The sequence below is a fragment of the Coloeus monedula genome (assembly GCF_965178545.1).
Source record: "Coloeus monedula genome assembly, chromosome: Z".
NCBI lineage: Eukaryota > Metazoa > Chordata > Aves > Passeriformes > Corvidae > Coloeus > Coloeus monedula.
Genome location: NC_138822.1, coordinates 76,735,826 through 76,757,041, shown reverse-complemented (window position 1 = coordinate 76,757,041; position 21,216 = coordinate 76,735,826). Strand labels below are relative to the sequence as shown.

General features: G+C 43.8%; 1 protein-coding gene across 1 annotated transcript in view; it reads left to right on the top strand.

Moving 5' to 3' along the window:
• Positions 1-21,216, top strand: part of DNAI1 (dynein axonemal intermediate chain 1) — a gene marked incomplete at both ends in the record, with an annotated part of 138,155 nt that overhangs the window by 73,036 nt on the left and 43,903 nt on the right. Inside the window, 3 exons of the mRNA XM_082301716.1 lie at positions 8,754-8,843; positions 14,153-14,240; positions 16,088-16,167. Of these exons, the coding sequence (XP_082157842.1) occupies positions 8,754-8,843; positions 14,153-14,240; positions 16,088-16,167 (258 nt within the window). The remainder of the gene's footprint in view (positions 1-8,753; positions 8,844-14,152; positions 14,241-16,087; positions 16,168-21,216) is intronic.

Here is a 21,216-nt window from a genome sequence, read left to right as displayed (position 1 = left end):
CTCTTCTAGTTTTCATAGCTAATTGCTATGAAATTCAGAGATTGCTTCAGCTGCTCCTTTAGGCACCCTAGGCTGAATTTCATCAGGCCTTACAGAGTCAAGTGTATCTGTCTGTGCTTCTTAAAGTTGATTTTATTAAACATCTAGTTACAGTTTATCTTTTTATATGGCACTGAAAGAAGGACAGCCTTAATAGTTATGTTTTACTTCTAGTTCAATGTGGGACTTGCCTTCCTCTAAACAATAACTGGTGTCTGGGAGGAAGAGGCTTAGATGAGCCTTTCTGGAATATCTGATTTTGCCTCCATGCAGACATCAGCCTCCTGGCCTGAAAAGTCATGTTCCTCTCAAAAGAGTCTCCAACATCCTCTCCATGGAGGTATCTCAGGCAGTGGCAGAGGGGTGTCCCCCAAATCATGAGGAGGGACACTCTTCATCATGAAGTTCCTGGATGTGCAAAGACTCTCCAGTGTGACAGTGGCAGCCCAGCTCTCACCATATGGCAGGCCTGATTCTTCAGCTCTTGATTGGCTTCTCCTCTTTAGTTGTGTCTTGATTCACTGTGCTTATACCAGCACGTTTCTAGAGCTCAGGGCTGTAGATATGGACAGGGACTATGCTTTCACAGCAGGGTTTCTGCGAAAAAAAAAAATCAAGGACTAATATCTTCGAAGACAATGTTGACCAAAACATGCTTTTTAAAAAATTTTTGAGATCTTTAATTCTTACTAGACATTCCACAGCAGAAATGTTGTCTGTTTCCCAGGTAATAGAAATGGAAAAAAGTGCAGATGCAGACCAGCAATCTCTTCTGCTCAGTGTGCATCACAGGGCAGGAGCCCTTTATGCTGTACCCTGCCATGCTGGCTCCAACAGGGGCATGCTGGGGACTCCATGGTTCTGGTCCCCCTCACTGAAGGACCAGCTGGGCATATGAAGGTTCCTCCCTGTGTGCCTGCCTTCCCATGTTTACCTTTGGCAGAAAGTCCACACCTACAGGTAACCAGAGCACAGCTAAATCTTCTCCACAGAGGTATCATGTGCTCCGAGTGCACATGGACCCAGGTGATCTTTCTTCGCCAAGAATAGACTTAGCCAAGGCGTCTGACTGTGCTTCTTTGACCTTTGATCAGGGTGCTCTCAGTTATCACAGCCCTTTAAAATCTTCATTATTGCCTTGAGTCAAAATGAGTCATCTGGACTAAGCTCAATTTTTGCTTTTATCCCAAATAACCATGGTGAGGAATGAAACTTTTGGTCTTCCTTCCTCCCTCCTCTAAATAGGATAACTAAATAGGATAACTACTGCTGTCCAAGTTGGCACTGGGGAGGAGCTCCAGACACTGCCCTGTTCCTCACCTCTAAACCTTGCTTTTCCTGTCTCTTGAAGTATAAAAACTGATGCTGGAGTTACTTTGCTTGTGAGTGAAGTATTCTGTACTTTCTAGATGGCCGAGTGAATAATTTTGGGGTGTCTCTTGTGACTGATTGCAGGAGAGCGGCCTTGCATATTGCTTATACTCCTCATGGTGCCTGGCCTTGACTTTGCTTGTGGTAGCTGGCAGAGGATCCTTTGTGAGGTGTCAAGGTCCACTTATTGTGTCAGGCATGATAAGCAACAAATGAAGAATAGCTGGCAATGTCCTTGATGGAGGACATTTGGGAACTTCATTGTAGATGCACTGCTTTGTCTCAGCAGCAAGGAGAGACAAACTATTTGCTCCAGCAAAACAAAAAGTCAGTGGACTCTGGATAAGCTGAGTGTTGAGGCAGACTTTCACAGCGGCAGATCCCTTGGCAAACAGCATAGATAAGTGACCCAAGGAGGAGAATAAACAAAAAAATGGCAATTTGTCATCAACAGAAAAAGAACGTGAAAGATTTCTTCTCTGCTGGTAATGACTTGATTTTTCTGGATGCTGTTTTGCTGAAAGTTGCTGTCAGGAACAAGCAAGAAACACATTTGAGGGTGACAGAGTGAAGAAATAGAACTGCTTCTTATTTCAAATCAGAGACAGCTGTAAGGGAGTCCAGGAGAATATTTGCACCAGAGCACAGGGGAAATCAGACTGGCTTCAGAAGATGTGACCTGTGGAGCAATTTACTGTAGATCATCTCTTCAGCATGATCCCTCAGCATGAGGCTGAAGCAGACTAAGAGGCGGGCTAGCTGTGACGTGGAGAAAGTGTCCACTGCACAGATCAAAGGTGCTCACAGTTGGACTAACGTGCCCAGGTTTAGATGGTTATTCCCGGTTGGAGTTTGGTCTTATTCTATCTCTGCAAGAATCCATATGGTGTTCATCTGCCAGCCGGTGACCTGGGCCATTGTGGGATGGATGCATCCAAGGCTTTGTGCTCTTGCTGAATCACAGCACATGTTCAGCTCATCTACCTTGAGAGAGCCCCAGAGCTTTTCTGGCACTTTGCTTTGGCCCAGGCTTGTGCATACTGACACAGGAAATGTGGTTTGGACAGTGGGTTTGTGTCTGTGCTTGGCTGCCAGGTCAGGCACAGCACAAGAGAACTGAGGGCTGATTCCCTTCCTCAAGGAGCAGATGTTTGCCAGTGGGAAGCCTTGAATAAAAGTCTTTAGCCAGTGTGAATGTAAGGAGAAGCGTCCGAATCCCACTGCTTGTATGACCGAGGTATGGGCAAAAGAGGGTGGCTGGGAGAGCACAGTGGGGCGGGGAAGCACTTGTGCTCCTGTGGTGCACATTTGTTCTTCTACAAGAGTCTGTAGCTCTGTTCAGCTAAGGAGGCAGATGAGTGAAATCCCTGAGCTTCTGGGCTGGGCAGAATGGCAGAGTGTCTGAGAGGGGCCTGTATAGTTACATCTACAGCTCAACAGTGGCTTACAAAGAAATGCTTGAGGCACAGAAACAAAGACATGTCTAAAACTGAGTATTAGGGAAAAGAACAAACATGAATTAATAAAAAGAAGTGAATGTGCAAAGTAAGCTGTGGTTATCCTGGGTCATAAAAGGGAAAGGGAAAATATTTGGGAAGGGTATAAGTAGTTAAAAGAATGAAGAATATAGCAAAGCAAGCTTTCAGCTACTACTGAATGGTATGAATAAGGATGAAATATTTGATGCTGTATTGTTTAATCCTACAGTGAGTCTGTTCTGAGACTGTCTGCTTAGTGTGCTTAATGTAACGAGAGGATAAAAGCACAGGTCAGAATAAAGAAAGAGCATATTGAAGAATATTTAGATAAGTTCTTGCTCATCAGCAAGATCAGATTAAACATACCCTGGAGTACTTGAAGAAATAGCCAGACCAATTTTGGGCCGTTACATGCATTTCAGAGAGCTTTTGGGCAACATCTGTCCTGAGTTTTAGGCAGAGGCTGGGGTTTATGTGCAAGCCCATTTACAGCATCTGAGCTGAGTGAGTACCTTGACTCAGAGGCTCAGGATGTGCTCTGGGGCATGGATGAGGGGAAGCACCACTCTGCTGTCACCTACAGACTCACACCCTTCATGTACCTGTGACACTGGCAGACTGAAATATGATAGTCTACTGTCATCAATCCCCAAACACTTCAGGGAGACTGTAGAACCAATGTCTGGCAAAAAGGTACCTGCAGGTGTGTTCTTCAAAGGGCCTGTCCTTAAATGCAGGAGGGACAGTGGCATGGACAGAGTACCAAAGCTCCGAAAACAGTGTCTGGATAGTTCACCCAGCTAGAGGCATCCAAAGCCAGCCATAGGGGGTCAAAAAGTGTGGGTAACAGCACAGCAGTGCATCAGGCTGCACTCTGGCCTGTAGGACAAGCACAGCCAGCGAAGGAGAGATCTTAAAGGGTCAGAAGATGTGGAAAAATGTCTGGAGGAAAGTGATGGGATTGGACCCAGGGAATTACTGACCAGTCAGACCAATTTCAAAGACTGGAGAAGCACTTGAATAAATGGCAAAACTGTTGGTAGATGTCTAGATAATAAGATGATTCAGAGAAGCTGACATGGATTTGTCCAGAATAGATTATCAAGCCAGTATAATTTCTTTCCCTTTTTTCTAGAGAAATGGGCCTCATGAATAAGGGAGAGGAAATCAAGGTTATCATCTCTATCCATCTTGACTTGACTAATGCTTTTGATCCAGGCTCACACAGTGACATACTTATAACCAAAGTAGAGAAATACGAATTAGGTAAAATCGCCATAAAGAGGCTGCTCAGGTGGCCCAGGCAATGTGCTCAAAGAGCAGTTATACAGAGCTCACTGTCAGAATCTGAAGGTGCTTCAAGTGACACTCTCCAGCTGTCATTTCTGGTCTTTTTTTTTGATCAATACTTTCATTAACAACTCAAATTACAGAATAGGGAAGCCCCCCTGGGAGGATAAGGCACTTCGCAGGACATGATTATGTTCAAAATTATCTTGATAAATTGGAAGAAAGGCCCAAAATCAATGTGATGAAATTCAATAAAGACAAGAGCAAATACTGTGTTTCGAGAGGGGAGATTAAATACACAGATACGAAATAAGAGATGGCTGGTTAGGCAGCAGGGTGCCCAGGGGGAAGCATAGCAGATCACCACCAGTGATCAGCAATGAAATACTGTTACACAAAGATATGTGTCATTCTAATTAATTAGCAAGAATATAAGAGAGAGGGGGTTGTAACTCCCGCCTCAGGTTAGTCCTGTACCATGTGTTTGCAGCTGCAGAGCCAGGCTGAAGGGGAAGAACAGGAATGGTGAAGGCTTGGGTCCTGAAGGCAGACCTGGAAGCAACAGTTGAGGCAACTGATTTGAGTTGGAGAGGAGGAAAAAGAGAGAGGAACAGTGGCACAACCTTTTCTTGTTTTGAAGACTATTATAAAAAGGGGAATAAACTGTTGTTCTTTGCATCCACTGGGGATATGGTAAGGAGTAATTGGCTTGGCTCTTGATAAAGGGAATCTTCTGTATGAAGTCAATTAAGCACAGATGTATCTGCAGGGAGGTTGTTGAGTACCTGTTGTTGGAGACTTGTGATCTGATTTTGCCTCAGAAGAGGATAGATATGCTTTTTGGGTCCTTCCAAACCCTGCATTGCCATGATGGCTTTGCCTTGGAGTGTACTGATAGCCAGGTTAGCACTGGAAGGAATTTGTCCCCAGGTCATATTGGCATGGACTTTCCTCAGCAGCCCAAGGAGATGTTTGCATGCCAAAGTCATCTGAGTGTTTTACTTGGCCAGTTCATGTAAGGGTGACCTGGGGGGGATTTGATAATGCCCTTATATTTCCTCTTCTCTACCTGGGGCAGATTTTACTAGTGTTTTTCAGGCACTGAATGACAAAAATTCTGCCTTATTTCACTTAGGCGAGGTATCAGCAGGGCTGTGGTACTGCAATGCTGACAAAGGACTCCTTGAAGGATAATTAATAGAAAGGGCAGGAATGGCTCATCAGTCAATGTGTGTATGTTGCATGTGGCACCCCACACCTGAGTTTTGGCAAGCCAGGGGCAAGCCAGATCTGTGTTTGCAGTAGCTGGTGCCGGCACCACACTCCAGTCAGCCTCCTGGCCAGGGTGATTTTGACCAATTGTATTGTCTCAGTGCAAGTGACTAACAGCCTGTGTCCCGTGAAAAGGGATCAAGCATTATTTCTTTCATAGGAATGACATCAGAAACATGGGCGTTTTCAAATCAGATTGGATAAATGGTCTAATCTCCTGCTGGACAGGAGCCATTACCAGCTGCCACAGATAAAAATGATAGTATTCTCTTGCTAGAAATGAATGGATTATCACTCTGCAAGCCTGCTGTACATAGTAACGACATGAGATCTTAATATTTATTTTTATGTATATAAATAAGGTTTTGAATAGTTTCAACTTCTTTATAAATAAATGAGCTTTAAGAAATCAAAAGAAAAAGTGGTAGGCTGTTTTGCACTACCAAAAATAGTCAGGTTAAAGATCACTGAAAAAATGGCTTTCTTTTATTACATGATCAGGGAGCTAAAATGCTTGCTGCTTTGTATTTGCTCATCTCTGCTGTTTACACACGCTTTCCTTTTTCATGTGCTTCTTTACCCTTATTGTATCATAGCTGAACTTTTGCTCTAAATTGTTTCACACAGCCAAAATCCTTAGCTGATTATCACATGCTTCAGGGGAAAAAATCACTTCTTGCTACTGTGCAAACGGTTGCCTGGTTCTCTCCTCAAATGCTCCACCCCACACAGCATGGATACTGCTAATGACAGGAGGTTGTGCCATGACAAGCCTCTGGGAGCAGAGAAAAGGCCAGTTCTGAGCAGATGCCCAATTTGATTGCAGTATCATGAGGGCTAATTACTCTAATAAGCATTTATGGGATTCAGAGATCAGGAGAAAAGAGATCACAAACACGATTAAAGTGTCAGAGGTGTTGAAGGAAAATTGGAAGTATTAAGTGCCAATTTCTGTTTTCTGAAATTCAAGCTAACAGCACTGAGAGCTGCTAATAGTCATCTGAGGGCAGAGCCTGTTGTCCCTAAGAGGCTGTTTTTCAAGCTGTCTACAAAAAGTACCTAACTTAAGTACTGTTGACTGCTTTGAATAAAGGAGCAAGAGTATCCCAAGCAAATCAGCCTACTTGCTTTTTGGGGCTGCTGACTCCACCTATTCATGTAATGGATGAAGAGCTGTGACACCTAACTAACAGTAGAAAACTTGAATAGATCCCCATCAGAGAGAGGGTGTTTGGGTGGGCAAACCGTGGGGTAAAGCTCTTTGCTTTGGTTGAAAGGAATTAGCTCGGGAAAATCCCCTATGAGCTCATGGTGGCTCTTATGCTGTTTGGTCACCTCCAGATGAGGTTTCTGCAACACTCTGTGTTAGTGTAAACATCAGGACTCAGAAGTGTCTGCACAGGATGATGAGGATGGACTACAGCTGCTGAACTTTCATCCATGTATTTCCCACTGGTGTGATGGGCTGGGAAGTTTTTCTCAAATTATTTGGGAAAGCAAATAATTTGAAAAGAAAGAACATGAGTTAGAGGAGAACTGTGTAGGACACACACGTAAAAACATCTTACTGTCAGACAACTTTAGAGTGACATTTTAAAAATCTTTTGATTCAAAATATGACCCTGTTTCTGTGCCCAGCATGAGGCATATTGGACATGTTTTTGTAACCAGTTCCCCTGAGCTCTGCATTTCTCACCTTGAATTAAAACTCCTCACTACACCAACTCCTTCATCTGAAGCAGCTGCTGGTGACTGTCACTGTCAGCAGTAGCTCATGATCCCGGAGAGATGTTCCTGGAATAGATATACCCAGCACATTTTGTGCACAATGGATCAGCCTTAGCAATCACTGTCCTGTTGAACCTGCCTTCTAATCATTAACCTTTTTATTCTGGGTCATATTGAAGTATGCCATTCCTTTAATGCCAGATAGCAGAAGTAGTTTCACATGGAGACTTACAATTTCACCTGTGCAAGGATCTTCAAAGGTATATGCCACTCAAAACTCTTCAGTTGTGTCTTGTAGGCATGAAACTGGCATTTTGAGGTATTGTCAGATGGATTCCTTTTACATTCTATTTTTCCTTCCTCAGAACAGGAAGGAAACATGTTTGGTAGAGGGTTAACTACTCTTTGCCGAGTCTCTTGCTTCATTTTCATGCTTCACAGAACTTCACGGTATAAACAATTTCATGAAAGAGAATTAACAATTTTTCCCAAGGATCTGTCATAGGAATACCCAATCTGTGTAATTAAAGTATTGAGAATGCTGTTTGTTTTCTGAAATAGGTATGAGTTGCATAAGTGGTCATGGATAGAGTATTTGGTAAGCTGTGGGATAATCATACCCATTTATCATGTTTATGGGATGATGTTTAGGGAACTTTATCTGCTCCACTGCATGTACAGGAAGAGATATACCTTTGGAAAGCTTCTCAGAACCTTCTAAAGTGCTTGTCCCCATCCTGAACTGACAGATGCCAACAGGAGTGTGTGCTGACAGACCCAGTGACAAGTCATTCTTTTCTCTTCAGTCTGATTGAATTCCCAGATCTGAAAATCGAGCGTTCTTAATGCTTTTGGTCTAACTGAAATGTCTCTTCTAAACTGTAAGCCATTTATCTGAATTCTAATCTCTCCTGCTGAGCTGTCACAGTCAAAAGGCAAATCTCCTTACCAGGCAGACAGATGCTCTGAAGGTGCAGGGAGGATTTCAATTTTAATGGAGAAGTTTTCATCTCCCTGAAACAGAAGTGCCCCAAGGACCCATGTCACATATTGCTTGCAAGGTCTTTCCTTCACCCCACATAGGGACAGAAAGCTAATTTGAGGTTGTCTGGCTGAAAGGTAGCCATATGGCACTGCACTTGGAGTAATTAGTCAAATGTGAAAGGCAAGGCTAATGCTTGGGGACCTTTGTGTGGCACCACTGGTGGTGTTCAGAGACATCTTAGGGATCTCTGGGATGGTGTTGTGCCACTGTATAGAGCTCTAGTGCACAGCTCAGATACCTCACAAGGCCCATCCCTGATGGCAGTGCTCCAGTAGCCATGGGTAGGTGCAGAGGCTCCAGGTGAGGGGCTTTACCCTCTTGCTGGAGCATCCTGTAGGAAAGTGACTGACAGGAGTGCTGGAGACAAAGCTGCTGGTGGAGATAAGTTCGCAGCAGCAAGCCTCCGGGGTGCAAACCAGCTGCTCTTTAGGAAGGATTTCAGAAGACCTTGCTGAGGTCATGGGACTATGTCCTGCTAATGCTGAATGCCCTGTGCTGACTGGGACTGTCCTGTTTCTTCTTGTTTCTAGGTTAAGTGGCAGAAGGATGACATGGACAACAATTCCAACTTCTTCTCTGTCTCCTCGGATGGGCGGATTGTTTCGTGGACTTTAGTTAAGGTAAACAGTAGGTGGCAATTTCTTTTTCCAGTCAAATTATAACCAATTGCCTCAAAAGTTCACTGATTCATGAGTGTTATTTTTATTTCTAATGAGATAGGTTTGAAAAGAAGTGTTAGCAATAGCAGCTGGTGCAGTCACAGCTGGATCTGGAACTCCACGTTAAATTCTGAAACGAAGTAGGGTCAGTCTACTCCTTGTCAGGACCTAACCTTCATCCTGCCTGCACCTGTAGCACCCCATGGGCCTGAAAATGAAAGATCATTCTCTTGCTTGGCAGCAGCAGGAGTTCGAGACTGGTCCTAGTTCTCAAACTTTCTTTGTCCCAGAAGGGTCAGCTAGACACAGAACAGATTAATCTGCTTTATTCCATGGCTTCCAGATTCTCATCCCCAAAATGCTCCCCTACAGATTGCAATTTGGACTGGGAGAAGGTCAATTTAAATTTCTCCCCATGTGGACAGAGTGAGTAGTACAGAGTAAGCTTGCATTTGCAGTGGGATGGCAGCATGTTATCAGACAGGCAGAGGGTTTCTCCCTGCCATGACATTGCCAACTCACACCCAATAAAACTTTTTGAAACCAGTTTGCATGCCCTGCCTTTGTTCGCTTTTCCTTTTGGAATATGTTGAAATATGTTGATAGAAACCTAGAATTAATGTCCCAAAATGACCCTTAGATTTATGTCTCTGAATCCCAATATGTGGGTTTCTCTGCTGGCTATTTCATTTTGCATTTGAAGGTTTCAAATCTCTTGCTAAAAAAATAATTGCAATGCCCTGAATATGAGTTTGAAGCAGCTGTCCCATTATTCCCCAACAAAAGAAGAAATTTCTTTGCATCCTAGGATGCTCATTTTTCAATCTGTTATACCAAGGCTTGCCTGTTCTGAAGTTTTTAGGCCTTGCTGCCATGGCAGGGATTAATTTCTAGCATTATATGTAAATTTAGCCTCGTGTTCAGGAACAGGAGTGTCTCCTAATGAACAGTCTAAGCACAGGCAGATGGCATAGATTTTGAAGTTATTTTTTTGTAAACCTTTCCTGGTTCATACATGCAGCTTCAGAATCAAAAATCCCTTCTGCAAGTGTATCCCAAGTCCTTCTCCCAAAAGAGCTCCCTAGACAGGGACAGACTAAGAGTCTGTCCCAGCACTCAGCACCTGTGTTATCCCCTGAATAGGAACGCCTAAAAGATTTGTGTTGAAGTGGGCAGTACATGCCTGGAGCCAGGTACGTCCAGCTGAGGTGATTTGGCAGCGTACATTTACCACCTGAGCCCCAGTAACTGAGTGTGCTCAGCATGCTCCCCTTAGGAGGCAGGAAACACTGGGTGAAGTCTCTTAGTTCACAGAAATGCCACGGCTGGGACAACCTAAGAGTCTGCAGATGGACTCTGATAACAGCTCACCCAGCAGAGGGTCTTTTGCACCAGTGCTTAACTGTGTTTCCACATCATAATGTGTTTTTTCTGTCCCTTGAGCACATAGGTATTTCTTTCTAAGCATGCTTGGTGTGACTTCTAAGATCTGCATCCACTTAGCACATTGTCATTTCTGCTTATTCCTTGCATTACTGTAATGAACTTGGCCATACCCATGTGAAAAGACTATTTTAAGGTTTTTTTAGGTGAAATTACCTCTGAAATTGCCAGAACTAGTATGTACCTAGTGTGTACCACCCTTAGTAGGTAGGGGTGGAAAAGAGCAAAATTTTAGGTGCTTTGGATATTTTTTGGGAGGGACAGAGATTCAGCAGTGAGAACAAGAAACAGGATGAAAAGAATGTTTTGTTATAATCTGTGGCTTTTTATCCAGGAAGGAGAAATAGACAATATGCTTGAATTCCAGTTTTACAAGAGCTTTTTCTGGGTTTCATTTAGAGTAAAACTGAAGACACTCCAGAGGTTTTCTATTCTACAAAACCACAGTGCAAATAGGGTATAAATGAAAAAGTGCTTCGTCAATCTTTTTGACTGGACTGTCCAGCAGTAAAGCTGCTTCAAACACTGGTAGCTGTTTGACACTTCCAAAGCCAAGAGCACAAAGTGAATAATTTCATTCTTTCTTCCAGCTAAATATTTGGCAAACCACACTCAAGATTTGGATAGAAGAGTTGTCAAATGTTAGCCAGGGACAGTTGATCTGCCTTAACCATAGGTTGTCTCTGTTAGAAATGGGCACAGTCACTTTGGGCAAATTTCACGAAAAAGCACTTGAGTTCTGTGTGCTCAGACTGTCTTGACTTGACCTTGGGTCCTCATAAAGGTGTAAAACATCAAGGAAGGATGCAGGACTTCTGCTGCTGGATGACTCTACTCCCCCACCTTGGATGCACACATTGCCTACCAAAAAGTAGAAATGTCACAGACACTTCAAAGAACTCTTTGGGATGAAGCATGGCATTGCTTCTCTGGCTGATGCTCAGCAATCTCAGGTTTGATTAGTAGTTGTAGTTCACCCCCTCCTGTGTGACCTACAGCTAAATTACTGAACAGCTCTGGGCCTGCTTCATCACTTAAGGCTGATAAGAACTAAGGGGAAAACAGCAGCTGTAAGGCCTGATTCACTAATGCTTACAGAGTGCTCTACAATTATTAGGCAGAAGCAACATATTATTGCTCAGTATTCCTGGAAGGCCAAATTGTCAGCAGGCTGTTTACCCAGAGGGATATGTGAACAGCTCTGGTGACAAAGAGCCCCAGGAAGAGAAGTGTTTTTCATGCTGCAAAGCTGGGTACAAGATAAAACCAGCACAGCAGGGGAGTCTGCACAAACAGGGTCCTTTGTGAAGGAGAAGGGCTGCAGAAACTGTCCATAGGGGCCTCTGCCAGGTGAAGGTGTTGGGGTAGATCTTCAGAGGAAGGCTGCAGAAAAGTGTGTGCTTAGAACGAAGGTCTTTTGAGGTTTGCCTTTCTACCAGAACACAGAGATAGTGTGCTAGCACATCTCTGGGCCTACCCAGATCACACGCCTGACACACTGGGTGTGTCAACATGACCTGCTGCAGGCAGCTCCAAAGCTGCACTTCAGACCAGCCTCATGTCTTGGACAGGGCACATGCTCTCTGGAGAGCAGGCAGAGCTGGGAGCCTGAGCAGGGGCAAGTGCCTGCTCAGCTTGTCCTGACTGCACTCCCAACAGCCCAGCAGCACTCCTGTTTGGGTGTGCAGCAGAAAATGCTCTGCTCCTGATTGCTCTGGACACTGCTCTTTCCAATTCTTGCACATGTACATCAGCATGTATGGCCCCTTTCTTAGCATCACTCCTGCTTTTACCCACTGAATCAGGCTTGTAACCAACGTGCTGTAAGAAGAGTCAGTAGGGCGGAGCTCTGCAGGAGTCTGTCCTGCTTCTTGCTGCTCTCTCAGTGAAAAATTTATTGCCATCAATAGGCCAGGGCATGTGGGTGTCCAGCAGTGAGAACTGGTGAGAAGGAAGTACATTACTTTATGGGTTTTGACCTTTGTTGAATCTTCTGTGAATTTGTATCCCCGGAATATGATAAAAATGCCTTATAGAACATTGTCCCCTCTCAGCTGCAGTACTGAACAGATGCTCACAAAGTCTTCTCCCACATTCCCCAGCATGGGAATTCCTGGGGTTGACTTTTCCAGTGTCTTTGGGTGACTTTATGATGTGTATCCCATTTTGCTGCCCTATGCCCAGAAATTAATTTTGTGCCTTTCTATGCCTTTAAACTGAGCCTGAGAGGGGGGAGAGAAAAAACCAAGCAAAACTTTCAAGGCGGTTTGCAGTTTATTTTCATGTTTCAAGGACACAGATACACAGACTCCTCTGCATTCTGCTTTCTGCAGTAGAGAGCGGAGGAAGCACACTGCTTGCTTTACAGCCAGCTTTCAGCTTTTTTTTTTCTCCAGAGGGAGATGGAGAGGTGAACTTTTGTTTTCCTGGGACTTCGGTTTTTTTCCCTTCTTCTTTTTTGGACTGTTTCCACATCAGAACACATCAGGACTTTTTCCACCGAGGTGGAGGCCTTGGAGGAGGGCCCACCCCATCCCAGCTCCAAGGAGGAGAGAGGCTACCTAAGGAAGGACTCTGAGATTTTCCCAGATTTCTCCCCACAGCAAGAAGTTTTATTATTTAGCATTATTGTCCTTTTTCTATGTGTTTGTTAAACAAATAGTTTTTACCTCTTTCACTTTCCTTCGAGGAAAATTATTTTTTTCCTGAACCTACTGGGGGAGGAGTGGTTGTAACCTGCCTTCTCTCAGAGGATATATTTCCAAATTTTCCTGAACTGGCACAGCCAGGAAAAATCTCTTTTTCCACCCGAGTCCTGCTCTAGGCTAAGAGAAGCTTCAACTACAGCTTAATTCACTGAGCTAAGAAGTTATGTTTTGCTCCCACAGTGCTTCAGTGGGATATTTGCAGATTCATTATACTGTCCAGTCCACAGCTTATACTGCTCACTAATCATTGGTTGTTTATTCTGTTTACCACATAGTCAGAGAACCACAGAATTGTTGGGGTTTGAAGAGACCTTATAGTTCTTATAGTTGTTCTTATAGTCACAGCCAACTCCATTCTGCAGTGGTATTTCAACTCCCAAAGCTAGTCTGAGAATTTCTCTTTCCCTCTGGTGGTTTCTTTATATTTACCCACATTGTGTCTATTTTCATCTCTCTTCTGTCTCCCACCTCAGCCGTAAACTCTTTGGGACACAACCTTTTGGCCCTCTGTTCGTGCACCTCCTTGCAGAGCCATGTCATTAGAGCTCTTCAGAGGTCTGAGAACTGCTGAGAACAAAAACGTGGGGCACTTTTCCCTTGGGGTGAACTGCTTGCTAGATACTACTTGAATATCAGAGCCCGTGAAGTTGTGAGTATTTTGAGCTGAGGCTGCTCTGGGGATAACAAGAAAATACTAAGAAGTAAGGACTGGAAAGATGGTAAGTTACTATTCATTAGCATGGGGCTGTAGTTAGCTCCATGAGAATATGAAATATCCATCTTAAACCACACAGGGTGATCTAACTAAACACAATGATTTAAGCTGACTATGTCAACCTCCACTAAAAAACATTGACCCTGAAACTCGAAATTTTCCAGGTCAAGTGCACATGTCGAGGTAATGTACCCGTGGCTCTCAGTTCCAGTGCACCAAAGCATCAGTTTCCTGAAGGTTTTATGGAACACAGCATGTTAGCAAGCTGCCAAATGTGAAACATTAAGCAACTTCTGGACAGCTTTTTAAAATTCCTCCATAAAATTTGCCATTTCAAAGTACTGAATGTCTCTGTATTGTTGCTGCAAAGCATGCTATTCATGTGGAATCTCCTCTGCCTGCAGAATGAGCTGGTTCACATGGATGTCATCAAGCTGTCAGGAGACGGAACAGCAGTGCAGGGGCCAGAGGGGCTGCAGCTGCAAACGCTTGGTAAGAGCCCAAGTCCTTGCCATACTGATTAATTACTGACACAAAGCCTCTAATCAGTCATTCTGGGAAATTAAATTGGGAGTGGGGTGTTGAGATGGATAGGAGCTAAAGGAGGGTTACGCCTCCTTGCTTTCATCATGTAGTAGGGCAAAGACTGTCTGGAGCAATGGCCACTAACTGAGTCAAGTTTTACTGGTTACATATTGCCTTTACTTAGATGAATTGAACATTACTTGAAAAAGCGTCCCTTTTTCTTGGCTATCTCTGTGTGGACAAAGCACATACCTGTATATGTCAAAACTCAGTTTTGTTCTTACTGTCAGACATTGATCTGGACTGGCCAAATCAAGGTAAAAAGCAACCTCTGCCCTTTCCTGGGTGCACAGTTAACCCAGCCAGCTTTGGGATGACCTTTATTGAGTTTGGGCTCTATAAAAACATGGCATCTATTCTGAGCTACTATGTGAGGCTCCCTCTGCATATAGTGGAGTCAGTGCAGTCCTTCTGGGCTGAATCCTCTCATCCTGATCATCCTGTGCTTGAGATAGGATGGGATGAGTCAGCTCTGGAGGTCCTGAATAACACAAGGAAGTCCTTGAGGAATCCTCTTATCATCCTTCTACACCTGCTTTTGGCTGAGAAGATGGGACCTGTGTTTCAAGCAGGGCCTTACTCTGCATTTAAGAATTGCTGTGTTTCTAGGCTAGTAACTGCTGAGAAGTCTGTGGGAAGCTTTGCAGTGCCACATAGGTTGCAAGAAAGCAGCTAAAGCAGCACACTGCAGAACTCTCCGGGGCTTTGGGATTATTTGTTAATGTTACCGGGAAATGGATTTTCAAAGACTTGTCTTGAATATTTAACAACCTATTTGAATGTTAAAAATGCAGATGGTATTAGAGAGTTGAAATTACCATAACAATTCCTTTGAGAACTACATTTTGTTAATGTTAAAGACATAATGCTTAAGACGACTGCCTCTGCAGAAAGTTTCTGTAACTGTGTGCTTCTGAGCCTTGTCTGCTTGTTCCTGTTTCTCATCTGATGGTTTCTGTGGGTGTCCCTGTTGGTAGGGACAACCTCAAGTACCTCTGGCACTCGACAGACATCCCATCTTCTGCTCAAGAACCCTGCTGAAATTTTCTTTCACCAACATGTGAACTGGCTTTCTTGGATGATGATGCATCTGCCTCAGGAGCAGAAGCCACAAAATCTCAATGAGTCACATCCTGTTTGTGGTTTACACCTGTTTTAAACATAGTTCACAATGTTGCACAATTCAGGGCTTTTGACATCAACAGGATCCTTCTGTCCTTAGCAGGGGATTTCTTCCCAAATCCCATTCTTTGCTATTGGTTTTACTGAAGTGAGCCTGCTATATGGATTCTGAATTAAGGGTAAAAAGAGCACAGGAAGGTATGATGGGTGTTTTCTCACTGGGCTCTTTTATGCATAGGAAACTACTTACAGTTTTGTAAATACTAAACAAACAGAAAAGATCTGTTCTTCCCCAATAGGAGGTGGGCCAGATCCTCACAATGTTTACATTTGCACCAGGCATTTTCAACTCTTACCAAAATGAATTCTACACTAAAGCGGCTTTCTAGTTCCCTTCTGGTTCTTTTAGTGCCCTTTTACATGTCTCTGTGGTGGCTGTTCAAATTGCAGGTCTTGGGGACAGGCACAGCTTGGAAAGTTTAGCAGAAGGGATGGCTTTGATTTCTTTTGGGAGCTTCTGGCTAATAAATCACTTCTGAAAACGCAGGCAGTGTGTGTTTACCATAGGCAGGAAGCATGTTCTGGCCAGCTGAACCAATTCTCTGTGTGACAGACCTTTCTTTTGTTAACAGGCAGCGGGACATCGTTTGATTTTCACAAAAAGATAGACTACTTGTTTCTTGTTGGTACTGAAGAGGGCAAGATCTACAAGGTAAAAATGATTTCTTTATCCTTTGTTTTACATCCCCTGACCCATGTGTGTCTTTCAGGCTCATCACGTGAACTGTTTGTTCAGGTGGTAACAAAGTACAGCTTCAAAGCCTGGTCCTGCCCTGGGATGCCTGTGGCGAGCCTGAGACTGGACCAGCACTGCAGAGGGTCACAGGGAGCTCTCTGCACAGACCCAATTAAGACCCTATTTCGCAGAAACGTTTTTCATGCAAACTGCATCCCAGAAAATGCTTTGCAGATTGCAGCTGTGCAAGCGAAGGGCTATGTAGGATCAGAGCAGAAGTTAAAAGGCATTGATCTTCAATCCTCATGACTGGGGGGAAATGGCAGGAAAAATATCAGCTCTTTTCCTTTTTAGACCTGTTATCCTGTGAGCAGTGAGGCTAATGAAGCCATATTTCCTACGGATTAGTGTTCTGCAGCCCTTCGCTTCCAAAATCAAATAGAATCATTTAGGTTAGAAAAGACATCGAAGACCTTTCTAGATCCTTTTCCCAGTCCCGCTTTCTCCTTGCTCTCCTATCTCCAGTCCATTGCTATATCCTCAAACCTTCCTCCTCCTGGTCACCCCACGCTGTTCCCAGATCAGTGATGCCACCTCCACACTATAATCCTTGGTTCCTGCAGACAGTGCTGGCTACCTCCCCTCCAGTGCCCTCTGGCAGCCTTGTGCCTTGGTTCCCAGTGCCAGGCAGGAGCTGTCAGCCAGCAAGCTCCAGACATATGGTGAGAGCAGCAGCCAAGCTGTGCTTGCTTCCCATACTGGGGGCACTGCCCAGATGTTTTGTACTCTGTGGCCTTTGCTTTTCACAGAGTGTGTAAGACCTTAATGTTACCACATCCCACATCCAGCCAGCTTTGGCTGAGAATGACAGTGAGGGCAAAAGTTGTTTGTGAAGAGAGATGAGTACACAGAAGGACACAGGCCTCATGTTTTCTTGAGAAAGCGAGTTAAAAATAGGAAGTTTTGAGTTCTGCTGTATTTAGCCTTGAAAATAAAGCCAGTAGCTCCTTCTTAATACAACTGTTATTTGCACACCATTCCTCTGAGCTGGCTCTGGAGCTCTGTTAAATCTGTAGCCACAGCCCATAATCATGGGGGTTGGACTATCAGCAGGAGGCTGACATGCAGACCAGATACATGCAGCCATCCCTAGAGGATGATGTAAACTCCTTCCCCCATATCCCATCTGCAAAATGAACCTGAAACAGAATAAGGACCCAAAGGAAATCATATTTTGAAATCAGTATCAATCATTTAGGGAAGATGTACTTAACAAATATGTATTCCTTGCAGAAGGATGATGCTGACTGAAATTTCTCCCTCTGCCAGGCAGTGTCTAGGGAGGAATTCTGAGTAGTGCTCACTTGCTTTGGACAAGACAGGTGCAGAAGGGAGGTGGGAGGAGTGGGCAGCTGAGCTGTTGGGCAGTGGGCAGGTGTACTGTTTTTTTGTTGATGCTTTCAGGACACATCCTGAAAACATCCATACAGTCATGGGCAGATATTCTGAGTTGTCTGGTCACACACAGGAGTTGGTACCCTGGGTATTGCACTCTAAATTTAGGGGCACTGTTGTGTCTAATCCTGAGCAAAAGGCAGTAAGGAACCACAGGTTTTAACTTCCTCTGTGGCTGGGTGAGTGATGGATGTTGGTGAGTGTGGCAGTGGATGGTGAGTGTGAGGTGGGGGCCATCAGGGGAAATATTCAGGATGGTGTCCTAGCTGAGTTACTCAGGAAAGGAAACTCTTCATGGAGGAGCACTGGACAGGAGAGAATTCGACATTGAAAAAGCTGTAGGTGCTTTCTGCCTTGAATAATCTTCAGTGAAACTAGATCTAGGATAGGGTTTTAACATAAGAAGTGATCCTAGCCATGAAGCTGCACAGATATTTTAGCAGTTCTTAAGTGGACAAATGTAGAAAGATGCTGTTACATAGCATCTCCCCTTTCTTTATCAGGGTTACTGGTAAGCAGCATTCTTGCATTGGTGAGCCTCAGTGAAAAGTGACCACTCTCAGATCATGCAACACAGCCCTATAAAATCCTGTTGTTCCCATGTCCAGGAAGAGGCTGTCATCAATCAGACTGTAGGGTTTAACACAGGGAAGGGAAGTCTTGTGTCTAGCATGAGCAGGCTTCCACTGTATCTACAAAAAACATGGGGAAGAGTGCTTGCACCTTTAGCATTCCCCAAGAGTCTGCTACAAGCACTTGCAGAAGTTTTGGGGTCAGCTGCTGCTCCAGACATTTCTCAAGGACTACCATGCACCTTCATCATATTCTTTATTGAAACACTGCACATCTGAACCCATTACTGGAGCTGCCTGTGGACTGCCTCCCACAGCCTTACTTGGATACTGAGAGCGGGGGCAGTCCCACGGTAGTCTGAGCAGCTCTAGTGCATGTTGAGTGAGAGGGACAGACTCCTTACATGCTCTCTGAGTCAGGGATCAAACATGGGCTGCTCTCCTCGTGGGCCAAATTTTAGATTATTTATTAAATAAATTGGAAAGTGAATTTCAGGGAAACTTTTTTTTATTTCCCCGGAGACCAGGCATGCCCACAAATAGCACGATAATATGTTAATTCTTTAGCTGCAGAACAATTATGCTGAAGTTCTGAAAATGGCTTAGTTAATAGTGTTTCGGAAGCCAAGAAATCATTATCTAAATTACACACAGACCTATCTATTGCCCTTTTTTGTAGAGGAGAAACTGTTTCTGCATTAATATGATTCTGTAATGCAATTCTGAATTATTTTTTTCATATCTTACTTGCTGTTTAGGAATTGTGCAGCTTGGTATCAAAAAGTATGGTCTCTGAGATTTGTGTTGAAACATTGTGACTTCAAGTCTTTGGTCAGAATTATTTCCAATAAACAGGCCTTCAACAGAAAAATTGTGAGGACATTTGAATACACTCACGTAAGAAAGGTTTTGGGTTTTTTCAGTGTTAGGGAGTTTTCTTGAGAGCGTAACAAATGAGTGCAAGATTGACTAGAAAGAAGGTTATTCTCATTTTAAACAAAACTTTTTTTCACTCATGCTCATTCTCTAACACTATGTACCAGAACATTTGTATCTTTCTGTTTGGGACAGGATGACTATTATTATTACAGATGACAAAGGATGCTGGCTGTTGAATCCTTGTCACATATCTTGAGTTTTCCCTAAAAGAGAATGACAAAATGGTTTCTGGAGAGGCTCTGACTTCCAGTGACCCTTTAGTAAGAGAGAGATCTTTTGCCTCAGTGTTTAGTCTTGCTTTGTCTTAGGCAAAGTTGTTTTCCTTGTCTGGATATTTAATGGTTTGAGTTCTGTTCCTCATCTTCTCACCACCTTATCTTTGGGGCTTCTGTCTGTGTTCTGTCTGGTTGTCTAGTTCCTGGACTGACTGTTTTTCGTCAATTGCCACAGGTTCTTTCTTTTACTGTTTCCTGTTGTTCCTCCTGATGTGTTCACGTGCCTCAGTTTCTACTTGTAAGCCCTTCTGCAAATCTCAGCATTTCTGGTACAGATCTCTACAAGCAGTCACTGAGCTAAAACCAGGAGAGCCTCTGGTGTAGCTGGTGACAGCCTGTCCACCACAACATGGAACACGTTTGTGTCAGTGGTTTCTGAAGAGGATCTGGATGTACTGAGGTGCCTGGAAGTGCCAGTGTTGGGCATCACTGTCTTTCTGTTGCCAGATACAAACCTTCTCTGAAAAAAATTGCTTTTGGATTTCTGTATTGCGTAGATTCTCAGTGTTCCTGTTAGTGAACTGAGGAAACCCTCTACCTTATAAGGACACAAATAACCAACCATTTACCATTTATGTGGGAGAGTTTTGTGTCAGACTAACGTCTAGCGTAAGCTGAAGTGCTGTTAACAAAGATTATTCGTAAGTTCTGTGTCCTCAGAGTTCTCCTTTTCTCCCAGTATTCCTCCCCCATGTTTTGTAGCCTTGTCAAGAGTCATCTTTGACTTATTTCTGGTATTGCCCTAGATGTATTTTTGCATTTCTGTCTCATCATAAAAATACTGTTTACCATTCAAACACATCTACCATCATTTAAGTAGGAGAAAAACACTCTCAGCAAATTGAAGCAGTGCTCTAGGGGATCAGATAGGCTGCACAAATTCCTTCTCTCTGAATCTAGTCATCCTCTTCAAAGCTATCCTGTCAGGACTTAGGTGTCACATATTCCAGAGGTTTTGTTTTCATCCTGACGTATCTAATAACTGTAGGGTTCTTGAACTGAATAATAGGGAAAGACTTTACCAGCAGTTCTAGTTAGCTTAGAAACACCAAGTTTGTGGTGTTTCTTTAAAATGCATAGTTGGGACAAAGCAGCCCTGTCTTGCACTCAGAGACAATGATAAGGGTTGTGGTGAATGTGGTGTGGAGCTGGCAGGAACTGCCAGAGCACAGTGGATGCCTTTGGGCTAAAGCATGCATGCAAGGTTCATTTCTCACAAGGGACACAGGTGGGGATATGTCCTACAGAAATCTTTTTGCTGCTGATTTCACAGAAAAAAATGCCAATCCCTTTCGTGTCATGGAGACTGCAAAGCCAGTGCTGTGGGTCAGCACATCCCAGAGTGTGATGGATCTCCTGTACCAATGCCCAGAGAGCTGCACTGATCAAGGGCTCAGCCCCCACAAGCCTTTGAAAGGAGGGTGCTGAGCATTACAGTTCTGTTGGAGGCAGGCAAATCTGGTTAACATCTTGCTCTTCAAAGTTCTCAGGTATTAGGGACCTTCAATCCACACACTTGAAAGGACAATGGATAAAGCAGCTTCTCTCTTGTGTTAATTACTTGTGACCTATTCTGTCTATTTCCGGCAAAGTGACTTTCAAAACAAGCCACTGATTTTCCTGATGGCTGAACATTAAGAATTATGAAGTAACGTTATGAAACATGACATTAAAGGAAATTTCTGTCCCACAGTTAAATGCAGGAACAGCAAAACAGAGTATACAACAAACTATTAGCAAGCTATAGACACTGTCAGTAAATCTCAGTGGGACGTGAGCCACTT